The sequence below is a fragment of the Corvus kubaryi genome, unplaced genomic scaffold, assembly GCF_017639235.1.
Source record: "Corvus kubaryi isolate FWS band 111438036 unplaced genomic scaffold, C.kubaryi_AGA036_p1.0 split2-37374, whole genome shotgun sequence".
NCBI classification, from domain to species: Eukaryota; Metazoa; Chordata; class Aves; order Passeriformes; family Corvidae; genus Corvus; species Corvus kubaryi.
In genome coordinates this window covers 3,255,522-3,274,007 of record NW_024582082.1, presented here as the reverse complement: position 1 = coordinate 3,274,007, position 18,486 = coordinate 3,255,522, and the positions used below count along the sequence as shown (strand labels likewise).

The window sequence follows — 18,486 nt, the reverse complement described above, 5'->3', positions numbered from 1 at the left end:
GTTTACCCTTTAGCACACAGTGGCATTTTGCTGTTTTTAAATATTTATATGTATGATTAACTCGAAATGTTAAATGGCAAAAAAAGTTCCTTAAAACATTGTTCCAAAAAAGCAATAAATATGAGATAAAGAGGAATTAACCAAAGAAACAGTCTTGCTAAGTATCATTGAATAAGTATTAAGTTTCTCCTATTCTGAAATTATCTTCCATTCTGCTAACCACACTTTTGTATTAAATGTACAACTTCCTGATTAAAATAGGAATTCTTTCAGAATAATCTTTTTCTATACTTTGAATTCACTATTTTTTTAGGTATTTCAGAAGTGAATTTTTATCCTGTCACATAAGAGTACAGAGAAGAGGGAGGAACAGTAAAACCAAACAAGGCCATGCAAGATCTGCATGAAAAAAGAACTGAACCTTCCTTATCTCAGCTTCATAATGGTATTTTTTCTTTAGAAGCACCTTGATTTCTAGGGTTAGGAAAAGCAAAACATAGTAAGTGGGTCACTTAGTCCTCTGACTAACTTTTCGATGAGCCCTAACTATTTTAAGTATTTTTGTGATTACACAGAACTGACGTTTATGACAGACCTAAACTAATCACAAAATGGGCTTTCAAAAGAAAATATTGCTCATCTTCACCTGAGTAGCAAGAGCTGGACCAGTGGTCTGCAAAAAGAAAACAGTGGTGAACTATCATCATCTGCAGAAGACAAAAGTAAGCCCAATCTCAAAGCTAAAAGCAAGTAGTGTTATTCATGCATAGTGCCCCTCTTTGATAAATCAGTGAACCAAAACCAAAGTTACGTCACTTATGGTTTTGAGTTTTTTAATTTTTTTATTTAATGTGCTTAAAGTTGTATTCTGTAGTAACTTCACCCTCCTTGGCTGCCCCAAATGACTCCTTAGGAAATTGTACTCTGTAAGCAAAACAAATCTCTTTAACTTAGGGCTCCCTTGCAATGTCACAAGACTTCTTGCTTGCTTTAAAATAAAAAGTGTGAGGACAGAGGGCATTTAAAGCAATCAGTGGCTGATTAAGTAATTTTGACCAAATAGTAGTAAGGGAAGCAGAATTAAATCATGTGTAGCAAAAGTTTTAGCACATTTATTATGCACAGTATAAACTTTCCTCATCAGACATCTGAAATAAAATGATCAAATGTTTCTTTAATAATAACATAAGAAAATATAATCACAGACTATGTGATAGCTTCATATTTTTACAAAATAGCTCATTGTGAGGCTGTAAAGAGAAGTCTGGGGCATCATTATCTTAAGGGAGCAACATAATGAGGTAAAGAGGAGCCTTGGTTAACTCTTATTTTCTCAGCCACAAAACTTTTTATGCCCTATTCCTCAGATGCATTGGAATAAAACCTATTATTTTAATGCTTAGAATTCTGCTTCTAGCCAAGACTACCTTCTCCGCCCTGACTCTGATACTGGGTAGTTAATGAAAGGCAGAAAATCGCTATCAAGTCTTACTCCAGTCAAGAGGTATATTCATATATTCAACTGCAAGATAACAACCTGCAGAGCTGAGCTGTTCCTTTCCAAACAGCCCAATACTGTTGGAGTCCACAAGATGGAGCAGAACTTATCTCTAGCAGCCTTTAGCAGAAGTAGCTTAAAGCCTATACTTAGCTTATCTGAATCATGCATGAATAAGAGGCTGCTGATCTCTGAATTCTCAACAAAAATACAAGAGCTTCCGTGTCCTTTGTGTAACACAAGTTGTTAAATTCTCAGTGTCTAAGAAGCCAAGAAGACAGAATCAATCACAAAGTAGCTTATATTAGGAAAAAAATAAGATATAGACCTGAAGATTTATATTGCTGCAACACTAAGCAAATTGACTTTCAACTCTCCTATCTCTCCTATTCTCGCCTCCTTGTCCTATTTCTTAACAAAAAAACCAAACAAACAAACAAACGAAAAAAAAACCACACAACCCACCACAAAACCCAAAAGATTTTCCCCTGTATAGCACAAAAAGCTCATATGCAGCATCTAAAGCCTCGTGACTAACGAGTGACAAATCTCAAGCACATGCAGTTGCTGGATGGAAAAACAATTAACAAGCCATACATCAGTAGGCTACATCAATATTTGCGGCACACAGCAAGATCAAATTTTCATACTGGGGTAGTTTCAGTTCCCCGTCATGATAGGTCTTTCTACCAAACACAGCCCATATACATTAACGAAGTGGCTTTACTGAGTAGCTGTGTTTCCATGTCAGTGACGAGGACAAGCCCTTTTCACAGCAGTGCACCTGTCATACCAATCCTCCACTTCAAGTTACAACGACTTGAATCACAGGCAGAGTAATAGAGATCTTTTAAAGCTGTCACAACTTAACTGTGTAAATCTAAGATGTCAAAACACATGAATTTTTTTATTGAAAATTATGTCTGGGGACACAGATAGCAGTAAAAACCCGTGCTTTTTGTTACTTTCCTAACTTGTTCAAAGGTAAACTCTTCCTTCATCTTTCACGCCCTTTAACGCTGAACACCAAGCGAAGTGCTCAGTCCAGGGCGGGCCTGCCTTGCAGCCCTGCCTTTGTGTGCAGCTGCTTCACGCTGCCTCCGGGACATGCCCTGGTTCCCGGGACCTGCTCGGGTTTCAGCACCTGCCCCGGTTCCTGCCCGGCTCCAGCACCAGCCCCCATTTCCCGATGCCCTCCCGGTTCCCACCCCTCACCCGGGGCGGCGGCGGCTTCCTCGCCCCTGGCCGCGGTCATGTGACCTGTCCAAGATGGCTGCCGGGGAGCGCCGCGCCGCGCCCGCCGCGGGAAAGGAGGAAGACTTTGAGGTTATTGACAAAAAACAGCTCCCTGACGCGGCCGAGCTGAGGAACGAGGAGAAGGCGAAACCGGAGGAGGCGAGGTGGTCTGCTCCGATCTTGTCGCTGGCCAAGAAAGCCTCGGAAAACTTGGCGCTGAGCTATGGAAGCGCCCTGAAGTCCGCATCCCTGGTGGGATTGGTGTCCAAGTCCGGCAGCAGTGACAGCCCGGCAAAGACAAGTACGGCTCCGCTTCTTTAGTAAACTCGCTTTTGTGGTGCGCAAATGAGTTCGCTCCCGTAAGTGCTGCTGGGTCGTGTCAGTGGTGCATGGGTGTTACTTTGAATTTCTTTTTATAGGATGCTGCAGTTTTGTATTGAAGTAAAATTAAACAAGCGACACAGATGTAGAACTTCAGAAATGCATTATAACCAGAAGAAACCTAAACTCTTCTATTTGGAGAAATTTGCTTTTGTTTTATTTGCTGCCTTTTCTCCTTCTCCTTAAAGCTCCCCTCACCATCAGCCTGGCTGCACTGAGGGATCCCTCAAAATTCCATATCCTCCCTCATGTGCTGCAGGTTCCGGGAAGGAATTTGCTGTAACTTTCCTATCAGAGACTAGACAAGCAAACTAAAATACAGATTTGTTATAAGTTACTTTTTAACTATACTAAAAATGCCTTCAGTTTAACCACGACTTGCTTTGTTCAACATTGGCATTTGTGGATCTAGCAGCCCTACAGATTTGTGGAACAGGTCTCTTAGAACTGAACTAAAAGGGCTTTACTTGAATCATATGGAAAATAAATCTCAGTAATTTTCATAAAGAGGAAAAAAAACCCAAAACCATTCAAATGCAGCAGAAATTGGGCCTGAAGCCTTGTACTCCAGAGTCTCAGACTGGTGCTTAATTGTTCTGGAGCACTGGAGCTCAGCTTTGCTCTGTTTGGTGCTGACCTTTTTGATTTTAATGGTACTGAGTATTCAAAGGGAAGTTCCATGGGGCTGAGTTGGGACAGCATGGGGAAATGTTACTGCTGATGGACTTCATTTTCTGTAAAAATTCCTCAGTGTTGCATAGTCAGAGTTGAAGATTAATTGTCCTGAAAAAATAGACTCTTTTCTTTTCCTGCATCTCAAAGTCTCACACCAAACTTCTCGCAGGTTTGTTTCCTCGGTGCTCATCTTGGCGCACCTGGGATCTAACCTGACAAAGTGCAGAATATCCCATTTTCTCTGTTTGCATTTGGAATAATGCTGTGAATAGATGTCATTCAAAAGAGTATACAGCATTTGCCAGGGAATAAAATATTCTCTTACTTGAAATGAAGCTACTACACTTAATGGAACTTTTACCATAATCTTTCAGCTTCTTCCTTGTAAATTAAGGGAACACACCACCACCTCCAAAATTGTTCAAAGGATTCGGATAATATGTTGATGAGTTTTATGGAAAATTCTGTATGAAAAATCTGTTAATAATTTTATATGAAATGTGAACAGGCACTAAGGCACCTGTTCTACCTGTTCAATATTATTTACCTTTGACCAAGCACTATAAATTCAATTTAAAGCAGGTATTTTTAAGAAATAAGCCAAGGCCTGCAAGGCCACTTGTGGAAAGCTTGGAGCTTGTTCCCTGCTGTCATCTTTTTCCAGAGATTGTATACTCTACCTGCTACTTCAGATCTATTGATCACATGTTCTAAACACATAAACCCCATTCTAAAACCAGTGTCTTCCACTGAGGAAATTGTGTCCTGCCTTGCAGAGAGGCCAGAAGCTTCAAATCTAAAGAAAACAAATCAAGAAAGACTTGCAGTTCCAAAGACCAAGGGATGGAGAACTGTGAGCTTTCCTTTGTGCTTCAGTGTTTTCTGACTTCAAAGTGTGCTGAATAATTACAGTAAACAAGGCATGTGGCTTCAAAAAGATGTTGAAACAAATCTCTTGAGTTGAATAAGATACAAAACGGTGTGACTGCATTCTTAAAGATTGCAGCATCATGTCTGTGATCTTTTGCACTGGCATAACCTGGTTCCTAATCTTTGATGCTTGGCTTTGGTAGTGTGTCTAACACCTGTTTATTTTGCGTGTACCAACCTGCACAGTTTTGCAAAAGATGTGCTTGACTGTGTAAATTTGCAACAGTCTAAAAAATATTGTTCAAGTAATTATTTAGCTTAATGCAAACCCATATTAAGACCCTTCTTAGTTTAAAATTGTGTTCATAAAGAGCATTTCATTCATGGTATTTTATTTTTTTAAGTCTTGTGGGTAATACGTGTATCTTGAGCAAGGCATAGAGGGAAAGTATTCCTGGTAAGTAAAAATTCAAATTCAAAAAACCATCAAAATGGTTAGCAATGCCTTGAACCACCCCAGAAAACTCACTCATTTTCTGTTTGTGCAGATTTTTTTCCTGTTCCTAATGTGTACCCTGACAATATTGAGATCAAAATTCTAAATATTACGGTGCTTTTAATCCTGAGCCTCATGTCAACACATTATATGCAGTTTTGAGGTATCCACTGGCTGTAGACAATATACAGTATACTCTTTATATATACATATGTATATATAGAGTATACTGTATATTGATTATACACTAGATATACTATTGTATATAGTGTGTATAATATATATACAATGAACTATACAGTAGCCTGCAGAGATTACAGCATTTTGTGTGTATTGTAGATATTAAGGTCAGTTAGATTAGAATGACTCTGTTTTCCATCTTCTGACACAAGGAGGAGTTTTGCTCATTTTTAACCCTAAATTAGCATTGTGTGCACAAAAAGAAAGGTAAAATTAATGCCAGAGACTTTTGCATGATCTTAAAAACGGTGTTAATCATCTTGAGTGTGACTGACACAGGGCTGGGGCTTCTGCCACTGCTGTTGCTGCAGAGTGTGGCCATGTGTGACCCACAGGTGGCAGCAAGACTGTCCTACTGAAACAGCAGTGGCTTAAAACGTGATTTTGGTGGCCACTGGGCTGTGGTTGGCAGTTCCTGTCAGAGCGTATAGGTGCCTTAAGGAGCAAGGGGGCTGGTCCCGGTCTTGGTCCCACTCCTTCTGTTGCCCCAAAACAAGTTCTTTCACTTGGTCTGCAGGAGGCCAATCCATGCGGAGAGTGGAGGGGTTTGATTTATTTACAGTTTTGTACAGAAAAGGGGACTGGGTGGTAAATCCACAAAGCCAGTATGACTACCAAAACTTTTCACTATTTTAGCAAACAAAGGTATTAATGTTCATTGGCTACAAATTCCTAGGTTCTTTTATTAATTTCTATTCTATCTTCTATTGGCCAATGATATCCTCGCTTCTCATGCTCATTAGTCCACATGCTCAGTCTACCTATTCTTTTGGGTCGGTGGGTTTCTTGGGGTCGGTGGTCACAGTCTGCCCCTGCCAGAATTACCTTCTACCCAGTCGGAGCAGATTGAGCACAGTTGCTGAAATGGCTTTATGAGTTTCTTCCTTATCTCGGAGGTTCTGCCAAATGTCATAAAATCATAGAATATGCTGTGTTGGAAGGGACCCACCAGGATCATTCAGTCCAACTCCTAGACCTTTACAGGACCATCCCCAAGAGTCACACCATGTGTCTGAAAGTGTTGTACAAATGCTTCTTGAGCTCTCTCAGGCTTGGTGCTGTGACCATTTCCATGAGGAGCCCATTCCAGTGTCCCACCACCCTCTGGCTGAAGAACCTTCTCCAGATCGCAACCTAAACCTCCCCTGACTCAGCTTCAGGCCGTCCTTGCGGCGCATGAATTCTGCATCCTTTGAGTCCACTACCAGTGCTAACATCCTTTCCTTAACCTCCCCTAGGTCTGAGGTCACTAAAGCATGTCCAGCCCTAAACCTTAACAAGGCAATTCTACCGACAAGTGATTCGCCCTTGTAATACCTAGGCGGCACTTACAGCTTGCTCGTTAGCTGATATTTCACGGGTTAAATCACCCTTCCTGTTGCTTAGGCTTGAAATTGTACAAAGATCGAAGAACATCCTTTCTTAAGTAAATCTGTACATACTCCACATTTTGCAACACGCCCCGGCCGGGCCGAGCCCGCCCCGCGCCCCTCACACTGCTCTAAGATGGCGGCCGGCCCGCCCCCGCCGCGCGCGCTGTCGCCGTGGTAACGCGGCGGGCCGGGGTCCCTCAGCCCCGCGGGTCCCCCCGGCCCGGCCCCGCCGCTCAGGTAGGGACCCCGCGGGCCGGGGGCTGCGGCCGCGCTCCCCCGGGGGCTGGGCGCGGCACTGCGGGGGGGTTTACCCGGCTCGCCCCCGCCGCAGGATGGAGGCCCAGCGGGGGCACCGCGGCGAGGGGTGTCTAAAAGCTGCGCAGCGTCTCCGTGCAGATTCTCCCCAGGTACCTGGAAATGGGGAGGCCACACCTCGAGTGCTGTGACCAGTTCGGGGCCCCTCAATGCAGGAACGACATTGAGGGGCTGGAGCGGGCCCAGAGAACGGCAACAGAGCTGAGGAAGGGTCTGGAGCACAAGTCCTATAAGGAGCGGCTGAGGGAGCTGGGGATGTTTAGTCTGGAGAAAAAGAGGCTCAGGGGTGACCTTATCACTCTCCACAAGTCCCTGACAGGAGGCTTTAGCCAGATGGGGGTCGGTCTCTTCTCCCAGGCAAACAGTGATAAGAAGAGAGGATATAATCTTAAACTGCAGCAGGGGAGGTTTAGGTTGGACATTAGGAAGTATTTCTTCACAGAAAGGGTTGTTACACATTGGAATGGGCTGCCCAGGGAGGTGGTAGAGTCACAGTCCCTGGAGCTGTTTGAAGAAACACTGGTCTGGTACTCAGTGGCCTGGCCTACTTTGATCATACATTGGACTCAATGATCTCAAAGGTCTTTTCCAACCTAATTGCTTCTGTGATTGTAAAGCAGCTTTCCTTTCCCCACCCGTGTGCCTCCAGATACACGGTGTCACACCATGGAGGAGCGTGCCAACCTCATGAACATGATGAAGCTCAGCATCAAAATCCTCATCCAGTCAGCCCTGAGCCTGGGCCGGACCTTGGACTCCGACTTCCCACCGCTGCAGCAGTTCTTCGTGGTGCTGGAGCACTGTCTCAAGCACGGGCTCAAAGGTGGGCACTGGCTGCCAGGCTGAGGAGAGGCACGTCAAGGAGTCTCTGTCATGTCCTGATGTGGCCCCAGCTTGACTTCTGAATGACATTATTCTATAAACATACAGTGCTAATTAGTATTACAGATACAACTATGTGGTTACCCTTATAAACCCTGTATTTTGTGCCTCCTAAACTGTCTAAGTGTTTTTAATGCCCCCTTTCCACAGACACTTTATAAGCTGGTAAGACAAGGTGACAAAGTAAAATTTATCTAAAATTCTGGAATTGGAAGCCTGTCATTTTTCCTCACAAATGTCTCTGTATGCTCCCTTTAGTGAAGAAGACATTTATTGGACAGAATAAATCGTTTTTTGGTCCTTTGGAGCTAGTGGAAAAACTTTGTCCTGAAGCATCAGATATAGCAACTAGTGTTAAAAATCTGCCAGAGTTGAAGTAAGTTAATTGTTGGGGATGATGCATTTTGTTTATGTGGCTGGGAAAAGGAATCCTTCGTGTAGTCTCTTGGCTTCCTTTAACGAGCTCTTGTTACCAAAGAAAAAAAAATAGGGCATGTAGGAGGCATTGACTTCTCCAAGAGATGAGGAGGATATCTCAAAATAATTCAGAGTTTCTGACTCAAACAATGCTGTCAGATTGAAAACAGCATTTGGAAACTTTTATAACCTTGCTAAAAGTAACTAAAGTCTTCACAGGTATTTTTTTCTTCTTCTTTTCCCCACTTTCATGATTTTATGTCATTTTGTGCATGTGCTGGTAGTATTTGGTTTGAGTAATTCAGGATGGTTGAAGTAGACTTGATTTTAGTGCTAGGATGTATCAAAGGTTGGGTTATGGTGCTAATAGACAATATATATGGTTTTTCAAATTAGGAAGATTTTACAATATACTTTCCCTGAAGAAAGGAATATACTTAAATGCTCTTGTGTTCTGGAGACAACAGTTCATTTCCCCAGAGATTTGTTGTTGTTGTTGTTGTTGTTTTTAGTAAATAATGTCCTTCCCCTCACTTTGTAAAGTGAGAATTTTGAATTGCACAAATCTAGTTAATAAAACACCTTGATTTTACCGAAACATGCAACTTTTCATTTTAGGACTGCTGTGGGCAGAGGGAGGGCTTGGCTGTATCTAGCACTCATGCAGAAGAAATTGGCAGATTATCTCAAAGTACTCCTGGACCATAAACATCTGTTAAGGTAACAGCACAGACATGTATTCCTGAATTCCATTGTATTCCTGAATCCCTGACACCTCCTGTGGCTCCAGGGAGAGTCATTAATTGACCGGTTTAAGCTTGTTCTTGCAGCCTGCAGAGGAGCAAGTGGTTAATTATTTTTGCAGTGAATCTACAGAGGAACTTGCAGAGTATTTTCTGAGAGAGTTCTAAATCTTCTGCTTTATTCAATGAATTAGTGAGAGCTCAGCTGAGTTTTGTAAAGGCTGCATTATGGTTCATATGATTTCAGTGATGGAAGTGCCATTATAATTGTTTGATGTGCAGTGATGCCTTATACTATTTCTTCCAGTGAATTTTATGAACCTGATGCATTGATGATGGAGGAGGAAGGAGCTGTTATTGTGGGTCTGCTGGTTGGACTGAATGTTATTGATGCAAACCTCTGCTTGAAAGGAGAAGACTTGGATTCCCAGGTGAAGATTAAAGCTTAAATAGGATCAGTTGGTATAAGATTCTAGTAGAATTAAGTACATCTATAAATACTTTATTGAGATGGCTCCAGATTTCTTTCCAGCATGGCCTGTGTTGGAGCTTCTTGGGTTTCCCTCAGTGACTCAGAAGTATGTAAGTCCCAGTTTATGGAAGTACTGTCAAAACTAATAACTGCCAGGAAACTGGTCACACATAATATGGTTACTTTGATGCTTTTATGACAAATACTAGCTTGCATATTTGCATCAGCTGAGAAGAATATAGGTATTATTTGTCTCCCTAAATCTAAACCTCAGATTTTTATCATTTTCCAAATATACAATAATGCCTGCTTCTTTGTGTAATTGCACTGTGAAGGCGTGTTAATATCTTAAATATATTTTTCAGGTTGGAGTTATTGATTTTTCCTTGTACCTTAAGGAAACTCAGGACAGTGATGGCAAACAGTATGTATGGTGAATTAATAATTCTAAATCATTACAGTTTTTGTAGAACAAACCTGTCAGACAGTCTGTGGGAGGATGGGAGTGCTGGAGATCTCAAACTATTAATCATCCAAAAAGGAAAACCCAAACCATATTTTGTTACCTAAACAATTCAGAGACTGAATTTGTGGTAGTTTTAACAACAGTTTGGAGAGTTTGAGTCTTGAGCTGGGACCAAATTAAAAGTACACAAAATATTAGATTGTGCTTTTATTTGGTTTTAGAAGAGATGATTTGCAAGTCACCCATTGCTAACTCACTGCTTTGTTTCTAAGCACAGTTTCAGAAACCCTGTCAACTAAGTAGCTGTCTTTGAGGGAGACATCAGTTATGGGGGGGAAAAATGTAATTTTAAGTGAAATATTAGATTTGAGACTGCAGTTAGCAGCACTGGGTCAGGTCTTCTAAGGTCTTCTAAGACGTGTAGCAAATGAAGGGATCTTCATATTTTATGTGTTTCTGTCACTTCAGAGCACTTCAATGTGGAGCTGCTGAGAAGCAGCCAAGGAGCTGCTTCGCCTTCCTGGTACTTCTGATCCAGCTCAGACACAAGTATTTTTATAAGGAAAGGATATAAGATTTTAGCTCTGTTTGCAGGTCTGTGCTGAAAGCCCTAGTACAAAATAGCACTTTAGAATGAAGGAGTTTATTCTCAATCAATAAATTCTCACTTTTGTAACTAGAGATGGAGGGATTACAGCTGTCCTTGACCAGAAGCATTATGTGGAAGAACTGAACCGACATCTAAGGTGGGATTTTCATCTATTCTCATATACAAAGAGTTGTCCTGTTTAGCCTTTCCAGCATGACTTTGAATGTCTCTGCTGTCAGTCTTGTAGATTTTGGGTTGATATTGAAATGCCTTTTCTGATTATTTCCCAAAAATCTTCGTTTCATTTTGTAGTCTTACTCTTCTGCGGGCACATGCAATGCAGAAAGCAAGTGTGTGTAATAGTTTACTTTTTTGAGACTGATTAACAGAATATTTCGGAGCTATTTTTTTCAAGAGAAACTATTACAAGTGCATCTGGAAATTCATTCCTTGGAGAAAGAGTCTTCCCCCATAGGTTGCTCAGTGGGAGGAGCAGATCTCCCTTACCCTCTTGAGCAGGAGGGGTGTTAAGACTGCGAAAGCTGAGACAGAACAGGGCTGCCAGCAGAAGGGCATGGTCCTCTCAGTGCTTAAGAGGGACAATTGTTCTTCCTCAGGACCTTTTCCCAGCTCACCAAAGTACTTCGTAGTTAACAAATGCAAGACTGTAAAAATACTGTTGGAGGATAGGAGTAAAAGTTAAACATTGACACTTCATTTATTGTTTTTATGCATCTCTCTTCTTTGCTGCAGTTGCACAGTTGCAGATCTCCAGAACAAAATAGACTGTTTAGAAAAGACCAATTCAAAACTCCAGGAAGAGGTTTGTGTCTGGTGTGTTAAATATTCCTCACAGCTCTTTTCCATCAGAGACAAAACTCCCTAAGACTGTACCTTACACCTAAAATATTTGAGTAGATACTGGTGAGATGTGGGGACTGGATGGACTGGCATGGGTTGGCATGGGTTGGTATGGCTCCTAGTTCATACCACAGATCCAGGGTGGGTATTAGCCTTTTACACTACAGTGTGTTTCTTTGCTCAGTTAATATTTAAAAATAATTGATGAGGATGTGAAGCAGAAGATGGTGAACAAATACTGGTGGGCATATTAATTTTGGCTGACAGTGGGTACAGCTGCAGAAGGGTCAGGCAGCTCCTGGGGAGAACAAAAGGGGAAGTGAGCAGAGAGCTGCTGCAAAGACTGAGCTACTGACTTTAGAATTGCTCCAGATGCTGCATGATTTCACAGTGATTAGATACAGATCTATTCTCTTCATACAGCTCGCAGCAGCTACTGACCGAATTGGATCCCTTCAGGAGGAGCAGCAGCAGCTAAAACAACAGAATGAATTAATTCGTGAGCGGAGTGAAAAAAGTGTAGAGGTGGGACACCTATTTAGAGATGATGAGGATCCTTAAAATAAGTGATCTCTTTTGATCAGCTGTAGGGAGTTCTCCCAAACCTGCTGTGAACTGGAACGCTTAGCACACTTGAACATGTTGCTATGCAGGTCACTGGGTTTGGGTGTTGTATGCTCAGGCATTAGATTTTACTGTTCTTTACTACACACCCAAAAATACACTTGCAGAAGGAAGAACAAATTCAAAGTATTAGAAGTAGTAAAGTAAAAAGTATAAAATATTAATGTATTTTTATCATTACTGTATCTTTGAAATTTCAGCTTATTAATGTTTGCCATGTCATTGATTGTAAAACAGTAGGATTTTACTTGAAATAGCACATTGAAATACTCCTATTACACACAAGAATTAAAGGGATACTTTAAGTACTTTGTGATCTTATGTAGCTGATGTTTCTTGTAGGTAACAAAAGAGGATACAAAAGTAGAACTGGATACTTACAAGCAGTCACGACAGGGTCTTGATGAAATGTACAGTGATGTTTGGAAGCAGTTGAAAGAAGAAAAAAAGATCAGGCTGGTAAGGAAACTTAACTATAGAAGTGAAGTGAAAGACACGGGATTCAGCCTACTGTAACATTACAAATACGAGATGACAGCTGTGCACCTTTTGCAGCTGTTTGGAATTCATTGAGCAATTGCAAGCAAGATGCTGGGCATTGGTTGTTAATAGTGTCTGTAAGGTACTGGGAATTGGGGCTTTTGGAGTATTGGAAATAACAGGTCTCTTTTTAAGAAACCACTGGCATTATTACAGCAAAGACACAGTTTGTGTATGGGATTATCTGGGTTTTATCCCTGACATATGGCTACGTAGCAGTAACTAGGAAATCTCTTTGTAAGGAACTAGAGAAAGAGTTGGAGCTACAAATTGGAATGAAAACAGAAATGGAAATTGCCATGAAACTTCTGGAAAAAGATACTCATGAAAAACAAGACACTTTAGTTGCACTTCGCCAACAGTTAGAAGAAGTGAAGGCCATTAACTTGCAGATGTTTCACAAATCTCAGGTGTGTACAGGGGGCTGGGGATGGTTTTTGTGGGGTTTCTCATTTGGGTGGGTTGTGGTTTTACATCTTCTTTTCAACTGGATGAAACTGTATGGTAGGCATTTCTACAAGGATGTAGAGTAGTGGAGTAGTAGTAGTAATGGAGTAGTAGTGCTCACACAAAATATACACGGCTTGTTTCCATTAATGAAATAAAACTTTAACTAGCTTCTCCGTGCATGAAGTAAGAGTTCAGCAAGCCTTCCTTTCCCACACCTGGTGCCAGAATTCCAGAGGGGATTTCTCTCCATTTTTATGGCCTATTTCCCGATGCCTGTTCAGACTTTACCCAGGTCTTTGCCTCCTTCCCAGACACTTGCAAGACAACAATCAGTGAAACCCCAGTGCTGAGGTGTGCCTTTACTTTTGAAAGCAGTATTTATTTGGGGTTATTTTTTTGCTTCGTGGTTCCATGCCAACTGAGTGCAGTTGTTACATTCAAATCATCATTGGTATTCTTACCCTGTCAATTTAATCTGATCTTATTTCTTCAAGCATTTTCTGAAGAGAACATTCTGGCTTGTAGCTGATTTCTTAGGTCAAAACTTAGTTAAGGTGGTTTGGGTTTTTCCGAGGTTGTAACAAAACAATTGGAGCAATGTCTGCTCTGGCATTATCAGCATTTTGTTTGCACATTCCAGTCAGACCCAGGCATGGCCTTTAGCAAGCTGAACATTCTTTTTCTGGTGGCAGACTTTAAACACTGTTCACTATTTCCTACAGAATGCAGAGTGTTCGTTACAACAGAAAACAGAAGCAATATCCTCTTTTGAAGGAAAAACAAATGAGATGATGTCCTCTATGAAACAAATGGAAGAGAGGTAATAATTGCAAGATCAGAAAGTCAACGCTGAAGTCAGTAGAAAGTTTCCAGTATAAACCTTTATAGGATGACCTTCCATATGCCCTATAGCCATTTGGGCCTGTGTGCCAGCACGAGCTTTTTCACTTTCTGCTCTTCATCCCTCTGTGCTTGCTGTTCTTTCTTCCCAAACATGCCCATAACTGACCCACTGGAAAACCATAGTTCTTTCCATAAGCAGGCTGTTGAAAAACATGTTCACTTCACTTCAAGAACAGGTGTGACTTTGGTTTTGGGGTTTTTTCAGAAACAACTGCTTTCAAAAGTCTTTTTTTTTCTCCACTAGCATTTTCAGTTCAAGCTTTTACAAAGATCTCTGTGGTAACTCTAAAAGAAGAGGGTGAGAGGGTGCAGGAAAGGAGTGAACTAGAAACAGATGTCCGTGTTCCTTCCTGTGTAGGCTGCAGCAGGCGGAGAAGGCCAGGCAGGCAGCAGAGGAACGGTGCAATAAGATGAAGCAGGAGCTGGCTGGGAGGCTCAACTCATGTCGGCAGCAGATGGCCCAGCTGGACAGCAAATGGTATTTAATCTGAGCAGGTGTTTTCCTTCCCTTTGCCATTTCTTTAAGAAGTGTTTTCTCCTCATTTTATGTTCAGGTCTAAGGAGGGGTAGGTTTGAAATTTTGTTGGCTTCAGCACTGACAGACGTATGCAGGACCCAGGGAAGCACAGCACTTCTGTACAGTGCACAGTTAGCATCAGGATTTTGACATGTTTTTTCCAGAACATCCAAGTTAGAGCACAGAGTGGCTGCAAAAATCTGCCCATTCCAACTAGCAATGGAGCTTTCAATTGCTTTTTTAATAAATCAGGAGATAGGTATGGTCATGCTTGTAGGCTAAGCTTAGAACTGACTGTGATCCAAAGGGACTGGGATTTTTGAAGGGACTTGTGGGTGTGTTCTTAGGGAATGTTAATCCTCTAAAGATTTCTAATATCAATAGAAAAAGCTTCTTTCACTGTTCAGACTTCAGGGTAGGGTGTCCCTTTTAAACACAACAGTTTAAAACCAGGTAGTGAAATATTTACTCGTGGGGATTGGTTTCTTCGGGGGTCTTTTGGTTAGTTGTTTTTCTTCTAACCCTTTATTGCTGTTTGTTTTCTGTGACCTGAAAATGTTAACATATGTTAAATGTTAACAGTGTTAACATTTTTGATGTCTGCTGCCTGTTCTTTCCTTTCCCAGAACACCCCTCTAGTTTTTCCCTCTTTTGGACAAGATTTCTACTTCTTACACTGTTGCTATCCTTAAGTGCTATAGGATATTCTTCTGCTATAGGGTTTTTTTAGAATGAATTATTTTTAAACAGCTCAACTCTGGAAAAGGAGTTAAAATCTGAAAAAGAACAGAGACAAATTTTGCAAAAAGAACTGCACCAAGAGAAAGATGCAACCACTCTGCTTAAAACAGAATTGCAACAGATGGAAGGACTGAAAAAGGTATGCACAGTTTCAAGCATTCAGAAAAACTGAATGGGATTTATTTTTTAAGCATGAACATTCTTGTTAACCTGAAGAGGATTTGCTGCCATGCATGGAGCAGTTTCGGAGGACACTGTGTGCTCCTGTGTTGGCACAGGACTGCCATGTTCTAGCTATGTTCAAGGATGTTCAAAACCTGAAAATCTTCCTCTTTTTGGTAAATATGGTTAAATGATTCTATTGTTCGTGCAGAACCTGTGGGTAGTTCCCCCATGTAATTTTAAAAGTCAAGCCTTATAAATAGGGGGATTTGCAAAGGAGCTGATTCTCGTGAATTGCTTGAGTAGTTTGGGTTGACTGATGGAGGTTATAGGTCAAACAGTGCACAAAAACTTGATTTTGTGCTTGATTTTTTAGGAACTGAGAAAACTGCAAGATGAGAAGCAGCAGCTGAAGAAGGTCCGTGAGGAGCAGGAGCAAGCTCTTCAAGAAATGGGGCTTCATCTCAGCCAGTAAGTTCTAGGGAACAGAGCTCCTGTAAATGACATAAGCTGGAGTATCAGACTAATACCAAGAATTTTAAACCTCATCTGCTTATAAAAATGAATTGATGTGAGCATTCTAGGAGGCAATTACTATGTATGGGAAACTAAAGAGCCATGAAATGAAAGTGAGGGAGGATCTTGTCAGAGTGACCTGGCTGAGATGAAACATTAAAGGAAATGTTTAGTTCTTATAGTGAAACTGTGCTTTTCCTACATTCTTCTGCCTATACTGAAAAAGGGGCAGACCCTGAGTTGACAGTTTCCCAGTGATAGTGAGTGGTTCAGAGGGGTAAGAGGACTGAAGAATTGGGCTTTGGGTTCAGTGGCTGGACAGTGGAATGGCAGGGAAGACCAAACATAACTAAATTAAAAGTCATGCAGGGCACAATTTTTTTTTTCCAGATCGAAGCTGAAGATGGAAGACATTAAAGAAGTAAATAAAGCACTAAAGGTACTCCACATCTTATGGATATTTTGACTAAGCATATGAATTTCATTTAATACCTTCAAATTTCACCTGGTTATTCTGCTTTAAAAGGTAGTTTTGTAAAATACCAACAATGTTGGTAAAGTTTATTTGTATCTCCAGTGTGGGTTTCATTCCAATTTTCCAGGGTCATACGTGGCTGAAGGATGATGAAGCAACACACTGCAAGCAATGTAAAAAGGAATTCTCCATCTCGAGAAGGAAGGTGTGTTGTTCAGTGGATTATTTTCAATAATCCATGGAAAACAAAAGTGGTGCTGTTGCATACTTTGCTAGGAAAGACTGAACCTGTTCAGTTCTGAGTCTTGTTGGCATGATAAATACATAGGGAATAATTTGGCATTTACCACCCAAAAAAATATTACTGCCCCCTGCTTGGGTGCTCTTTTTGGTGGGGAGCTGCTGTGGCTGTGTTCAGGCTCCCTTCCCGGCTGAGCAGGTGCTGCTCAGTGCCCGGCCCCTCGGTGTGGGACAGCGCGGGGACCCGGCAGCCGCGGGGGCCGGACCGGGCGGGCTGCCCTGGGCGCGGGCCTGGCCGGGCCCGCTCGGGCTCCTGTTCCTGGCTTTCCCCGAGCCGGGGCGGGGGCAGCTCCTGACCGCGGAGGGAGGGCGGCTGCGCCTGGGATCGCACCCTGTGCTCGGCCCTGCGCGGGAGGAAGTGCTGCTGGGAGGGACTCGGTGGACTCGGACGCAGTTCCCGAGGCCTGACTTCTCTCTTCCTGATGCTGTTTGTAGGCAGCTGTGCTCATTCTCTGTTTTTGTAGCACCACTGCAGAAACTGCGGGGACATCTTCTGCAACACTTGTTCCAGTAACGAACTCGCGCTGCCATCGTACCCGAAACCCGTCCGTGTCTGTGATAATTGTCACACGTTACTGCTCCAGCAGTGCTCCTCTAACTCCTCCTAAGGCTCTCCCACCCTTGACAGAGCCACTTTAACATTGGAAAGTAGCCATTATTTTTTTAATTCTGAATTGCAGGTGTCTTCTGTGCAGCAGACTGGACTGGCTGGTCTGATAACTTCCACTGTAAGAGCAGTGTAAATTAATTTGTAGGGATTGTGCAAGCTAATGCTTCTCCAACTGGAATAATTAAGAAGCTTATATCAACTGTAATTTCCCCTAAAGTTCTATTTGAAACTAAGATTCATTTTTCTGATTTTTATAGATATTTGTATTAAAATTTGTATATGGCATTTCTACATTTATTTGATCCCTGTAGACATCACCGTCTCGCTGTATATGAACTTCATTTCTTTACCTTCACTGTAGGTGCTCCTGTGTGTTCCCTGACTTGTGTACAGTTTTGTATTTGCTCTAAGTTAGAGAGGAAAAGGTCAATTTATGAATTGTCTATAGAAAGAGCTTTATAACGAGTGTCAATGAATGTGCCTTCAGTTCACTGCGGAGTCAAAAACTGCACATTATACTTGTTCTGGAAGTCGCTGTGACCACAGTGCAGTAGTTACACAATAAAGTCTTTTGCAAAAACTGAAAGCAAGTGAAGTTCTAATTTTTAACACCTGTCAGTCACAGATCCTAGAGGAGAGTGTCCTTGTCATGTGCCATGCACATCCAGGGTTTAAGCTAGATACCAGAACATGTCTCAGACACCTGACCAACACTGTGGCATTCTCCTGGAAGGTGCTGGATGGAGCCACTGCTCTGCAGCTGCAACTGCTTTCACCCTGTTCCAGGAGAAAAAGAGAGCAATGACTCCAGCTTGCTGCATCCAGCCCCGGGACAGAGAAGAGCAGCTGCTGCCCCAGCCGTGTTTATGGGCACCTGCTTCCTGTTCTGCCAGGCCTGGGCTCGCCTGCAGCAGGGAGCCCAAAGCAGTTTGTGTTCCATGTGCCAGCACACAGGGCTGTCACCTCACACCAGGAGCAGGGTGAAGGCAGCACTGTCCCCAGGCTCCAACGCAGCTCTTTGACCAAGTGAGCTTCTCCCAAAGGCTCCATGTGCAACACTGCAAAGCCAGGGGTGATGCCCACTCTGCCCTGAGGCTGCTCAGATCTCCCCAGCTCTAATAGAGGCGCAGCAAG

The 18,486-nt window shown here is 42.3% G+C and overlaps 1 protein-coding gene across 5 annotated transcripts; it reads left to right on the top strand.

The window, feature by feature from the left end:
- Positions 1 to 2,752: 2,752 nt before the first annotated feature.
- On the top strand, positions 2,753 to 17,938 carry LOC121658183 (RUN and FYVE domain-containing protein 1). Of its 5 annotated transcripts, none has more exons than XM_042014762.1 (18): positions 2,753 to 3,035; positions 7,734 to 7,907; positions 8,225 to 8,342; positions 9,002 to 9,103; positions 9,434 to 9,557; positions 9,964 to 10,022; positions 10,745 to 10,810; positions 11,407 to 11,476; positions 11,938 to 12,039; positions 12,481 to 12,597; positions 12,921 to 13,088; positions 13,851 to 13,948; positions 14,390 to 14,509; positions 15,299 to 15,428; positions 15,828 to 15,922; positions 16,358 to 16,406; positions 16,570 to 16,647; positions 17,207 to 17,938. In XM_042014762.1, exons 1-18 carry the CDS (start codon positions 2,768 to 2,770, stop codon positions 17,348 to 17,350), a joined length of 2,082 nt encoding a protein of 693 aa, XP_041870696.1. In that variant the 5' UTR covers positions 2,753 to 2,767; the 3' UTR covers positions 17,351 to 17,938. The 5 variants fall into 5 exon arrangements, with proteins under 5 accessions (XP_041870696.1, XP_041870698.1, XP_041870701.1 ...); XM_042014764.1 differs by having other exon boundaries at positions 3,008 to 3,093; XM_042014763.1 differs by lacking the exon at positions 2,753 to 3,035 and adding an exon at positions 6,903 to 7,006.
- The last annotated feature ends 548 nt before the right edge of the window (positions 17,939 to 18,486 follow it).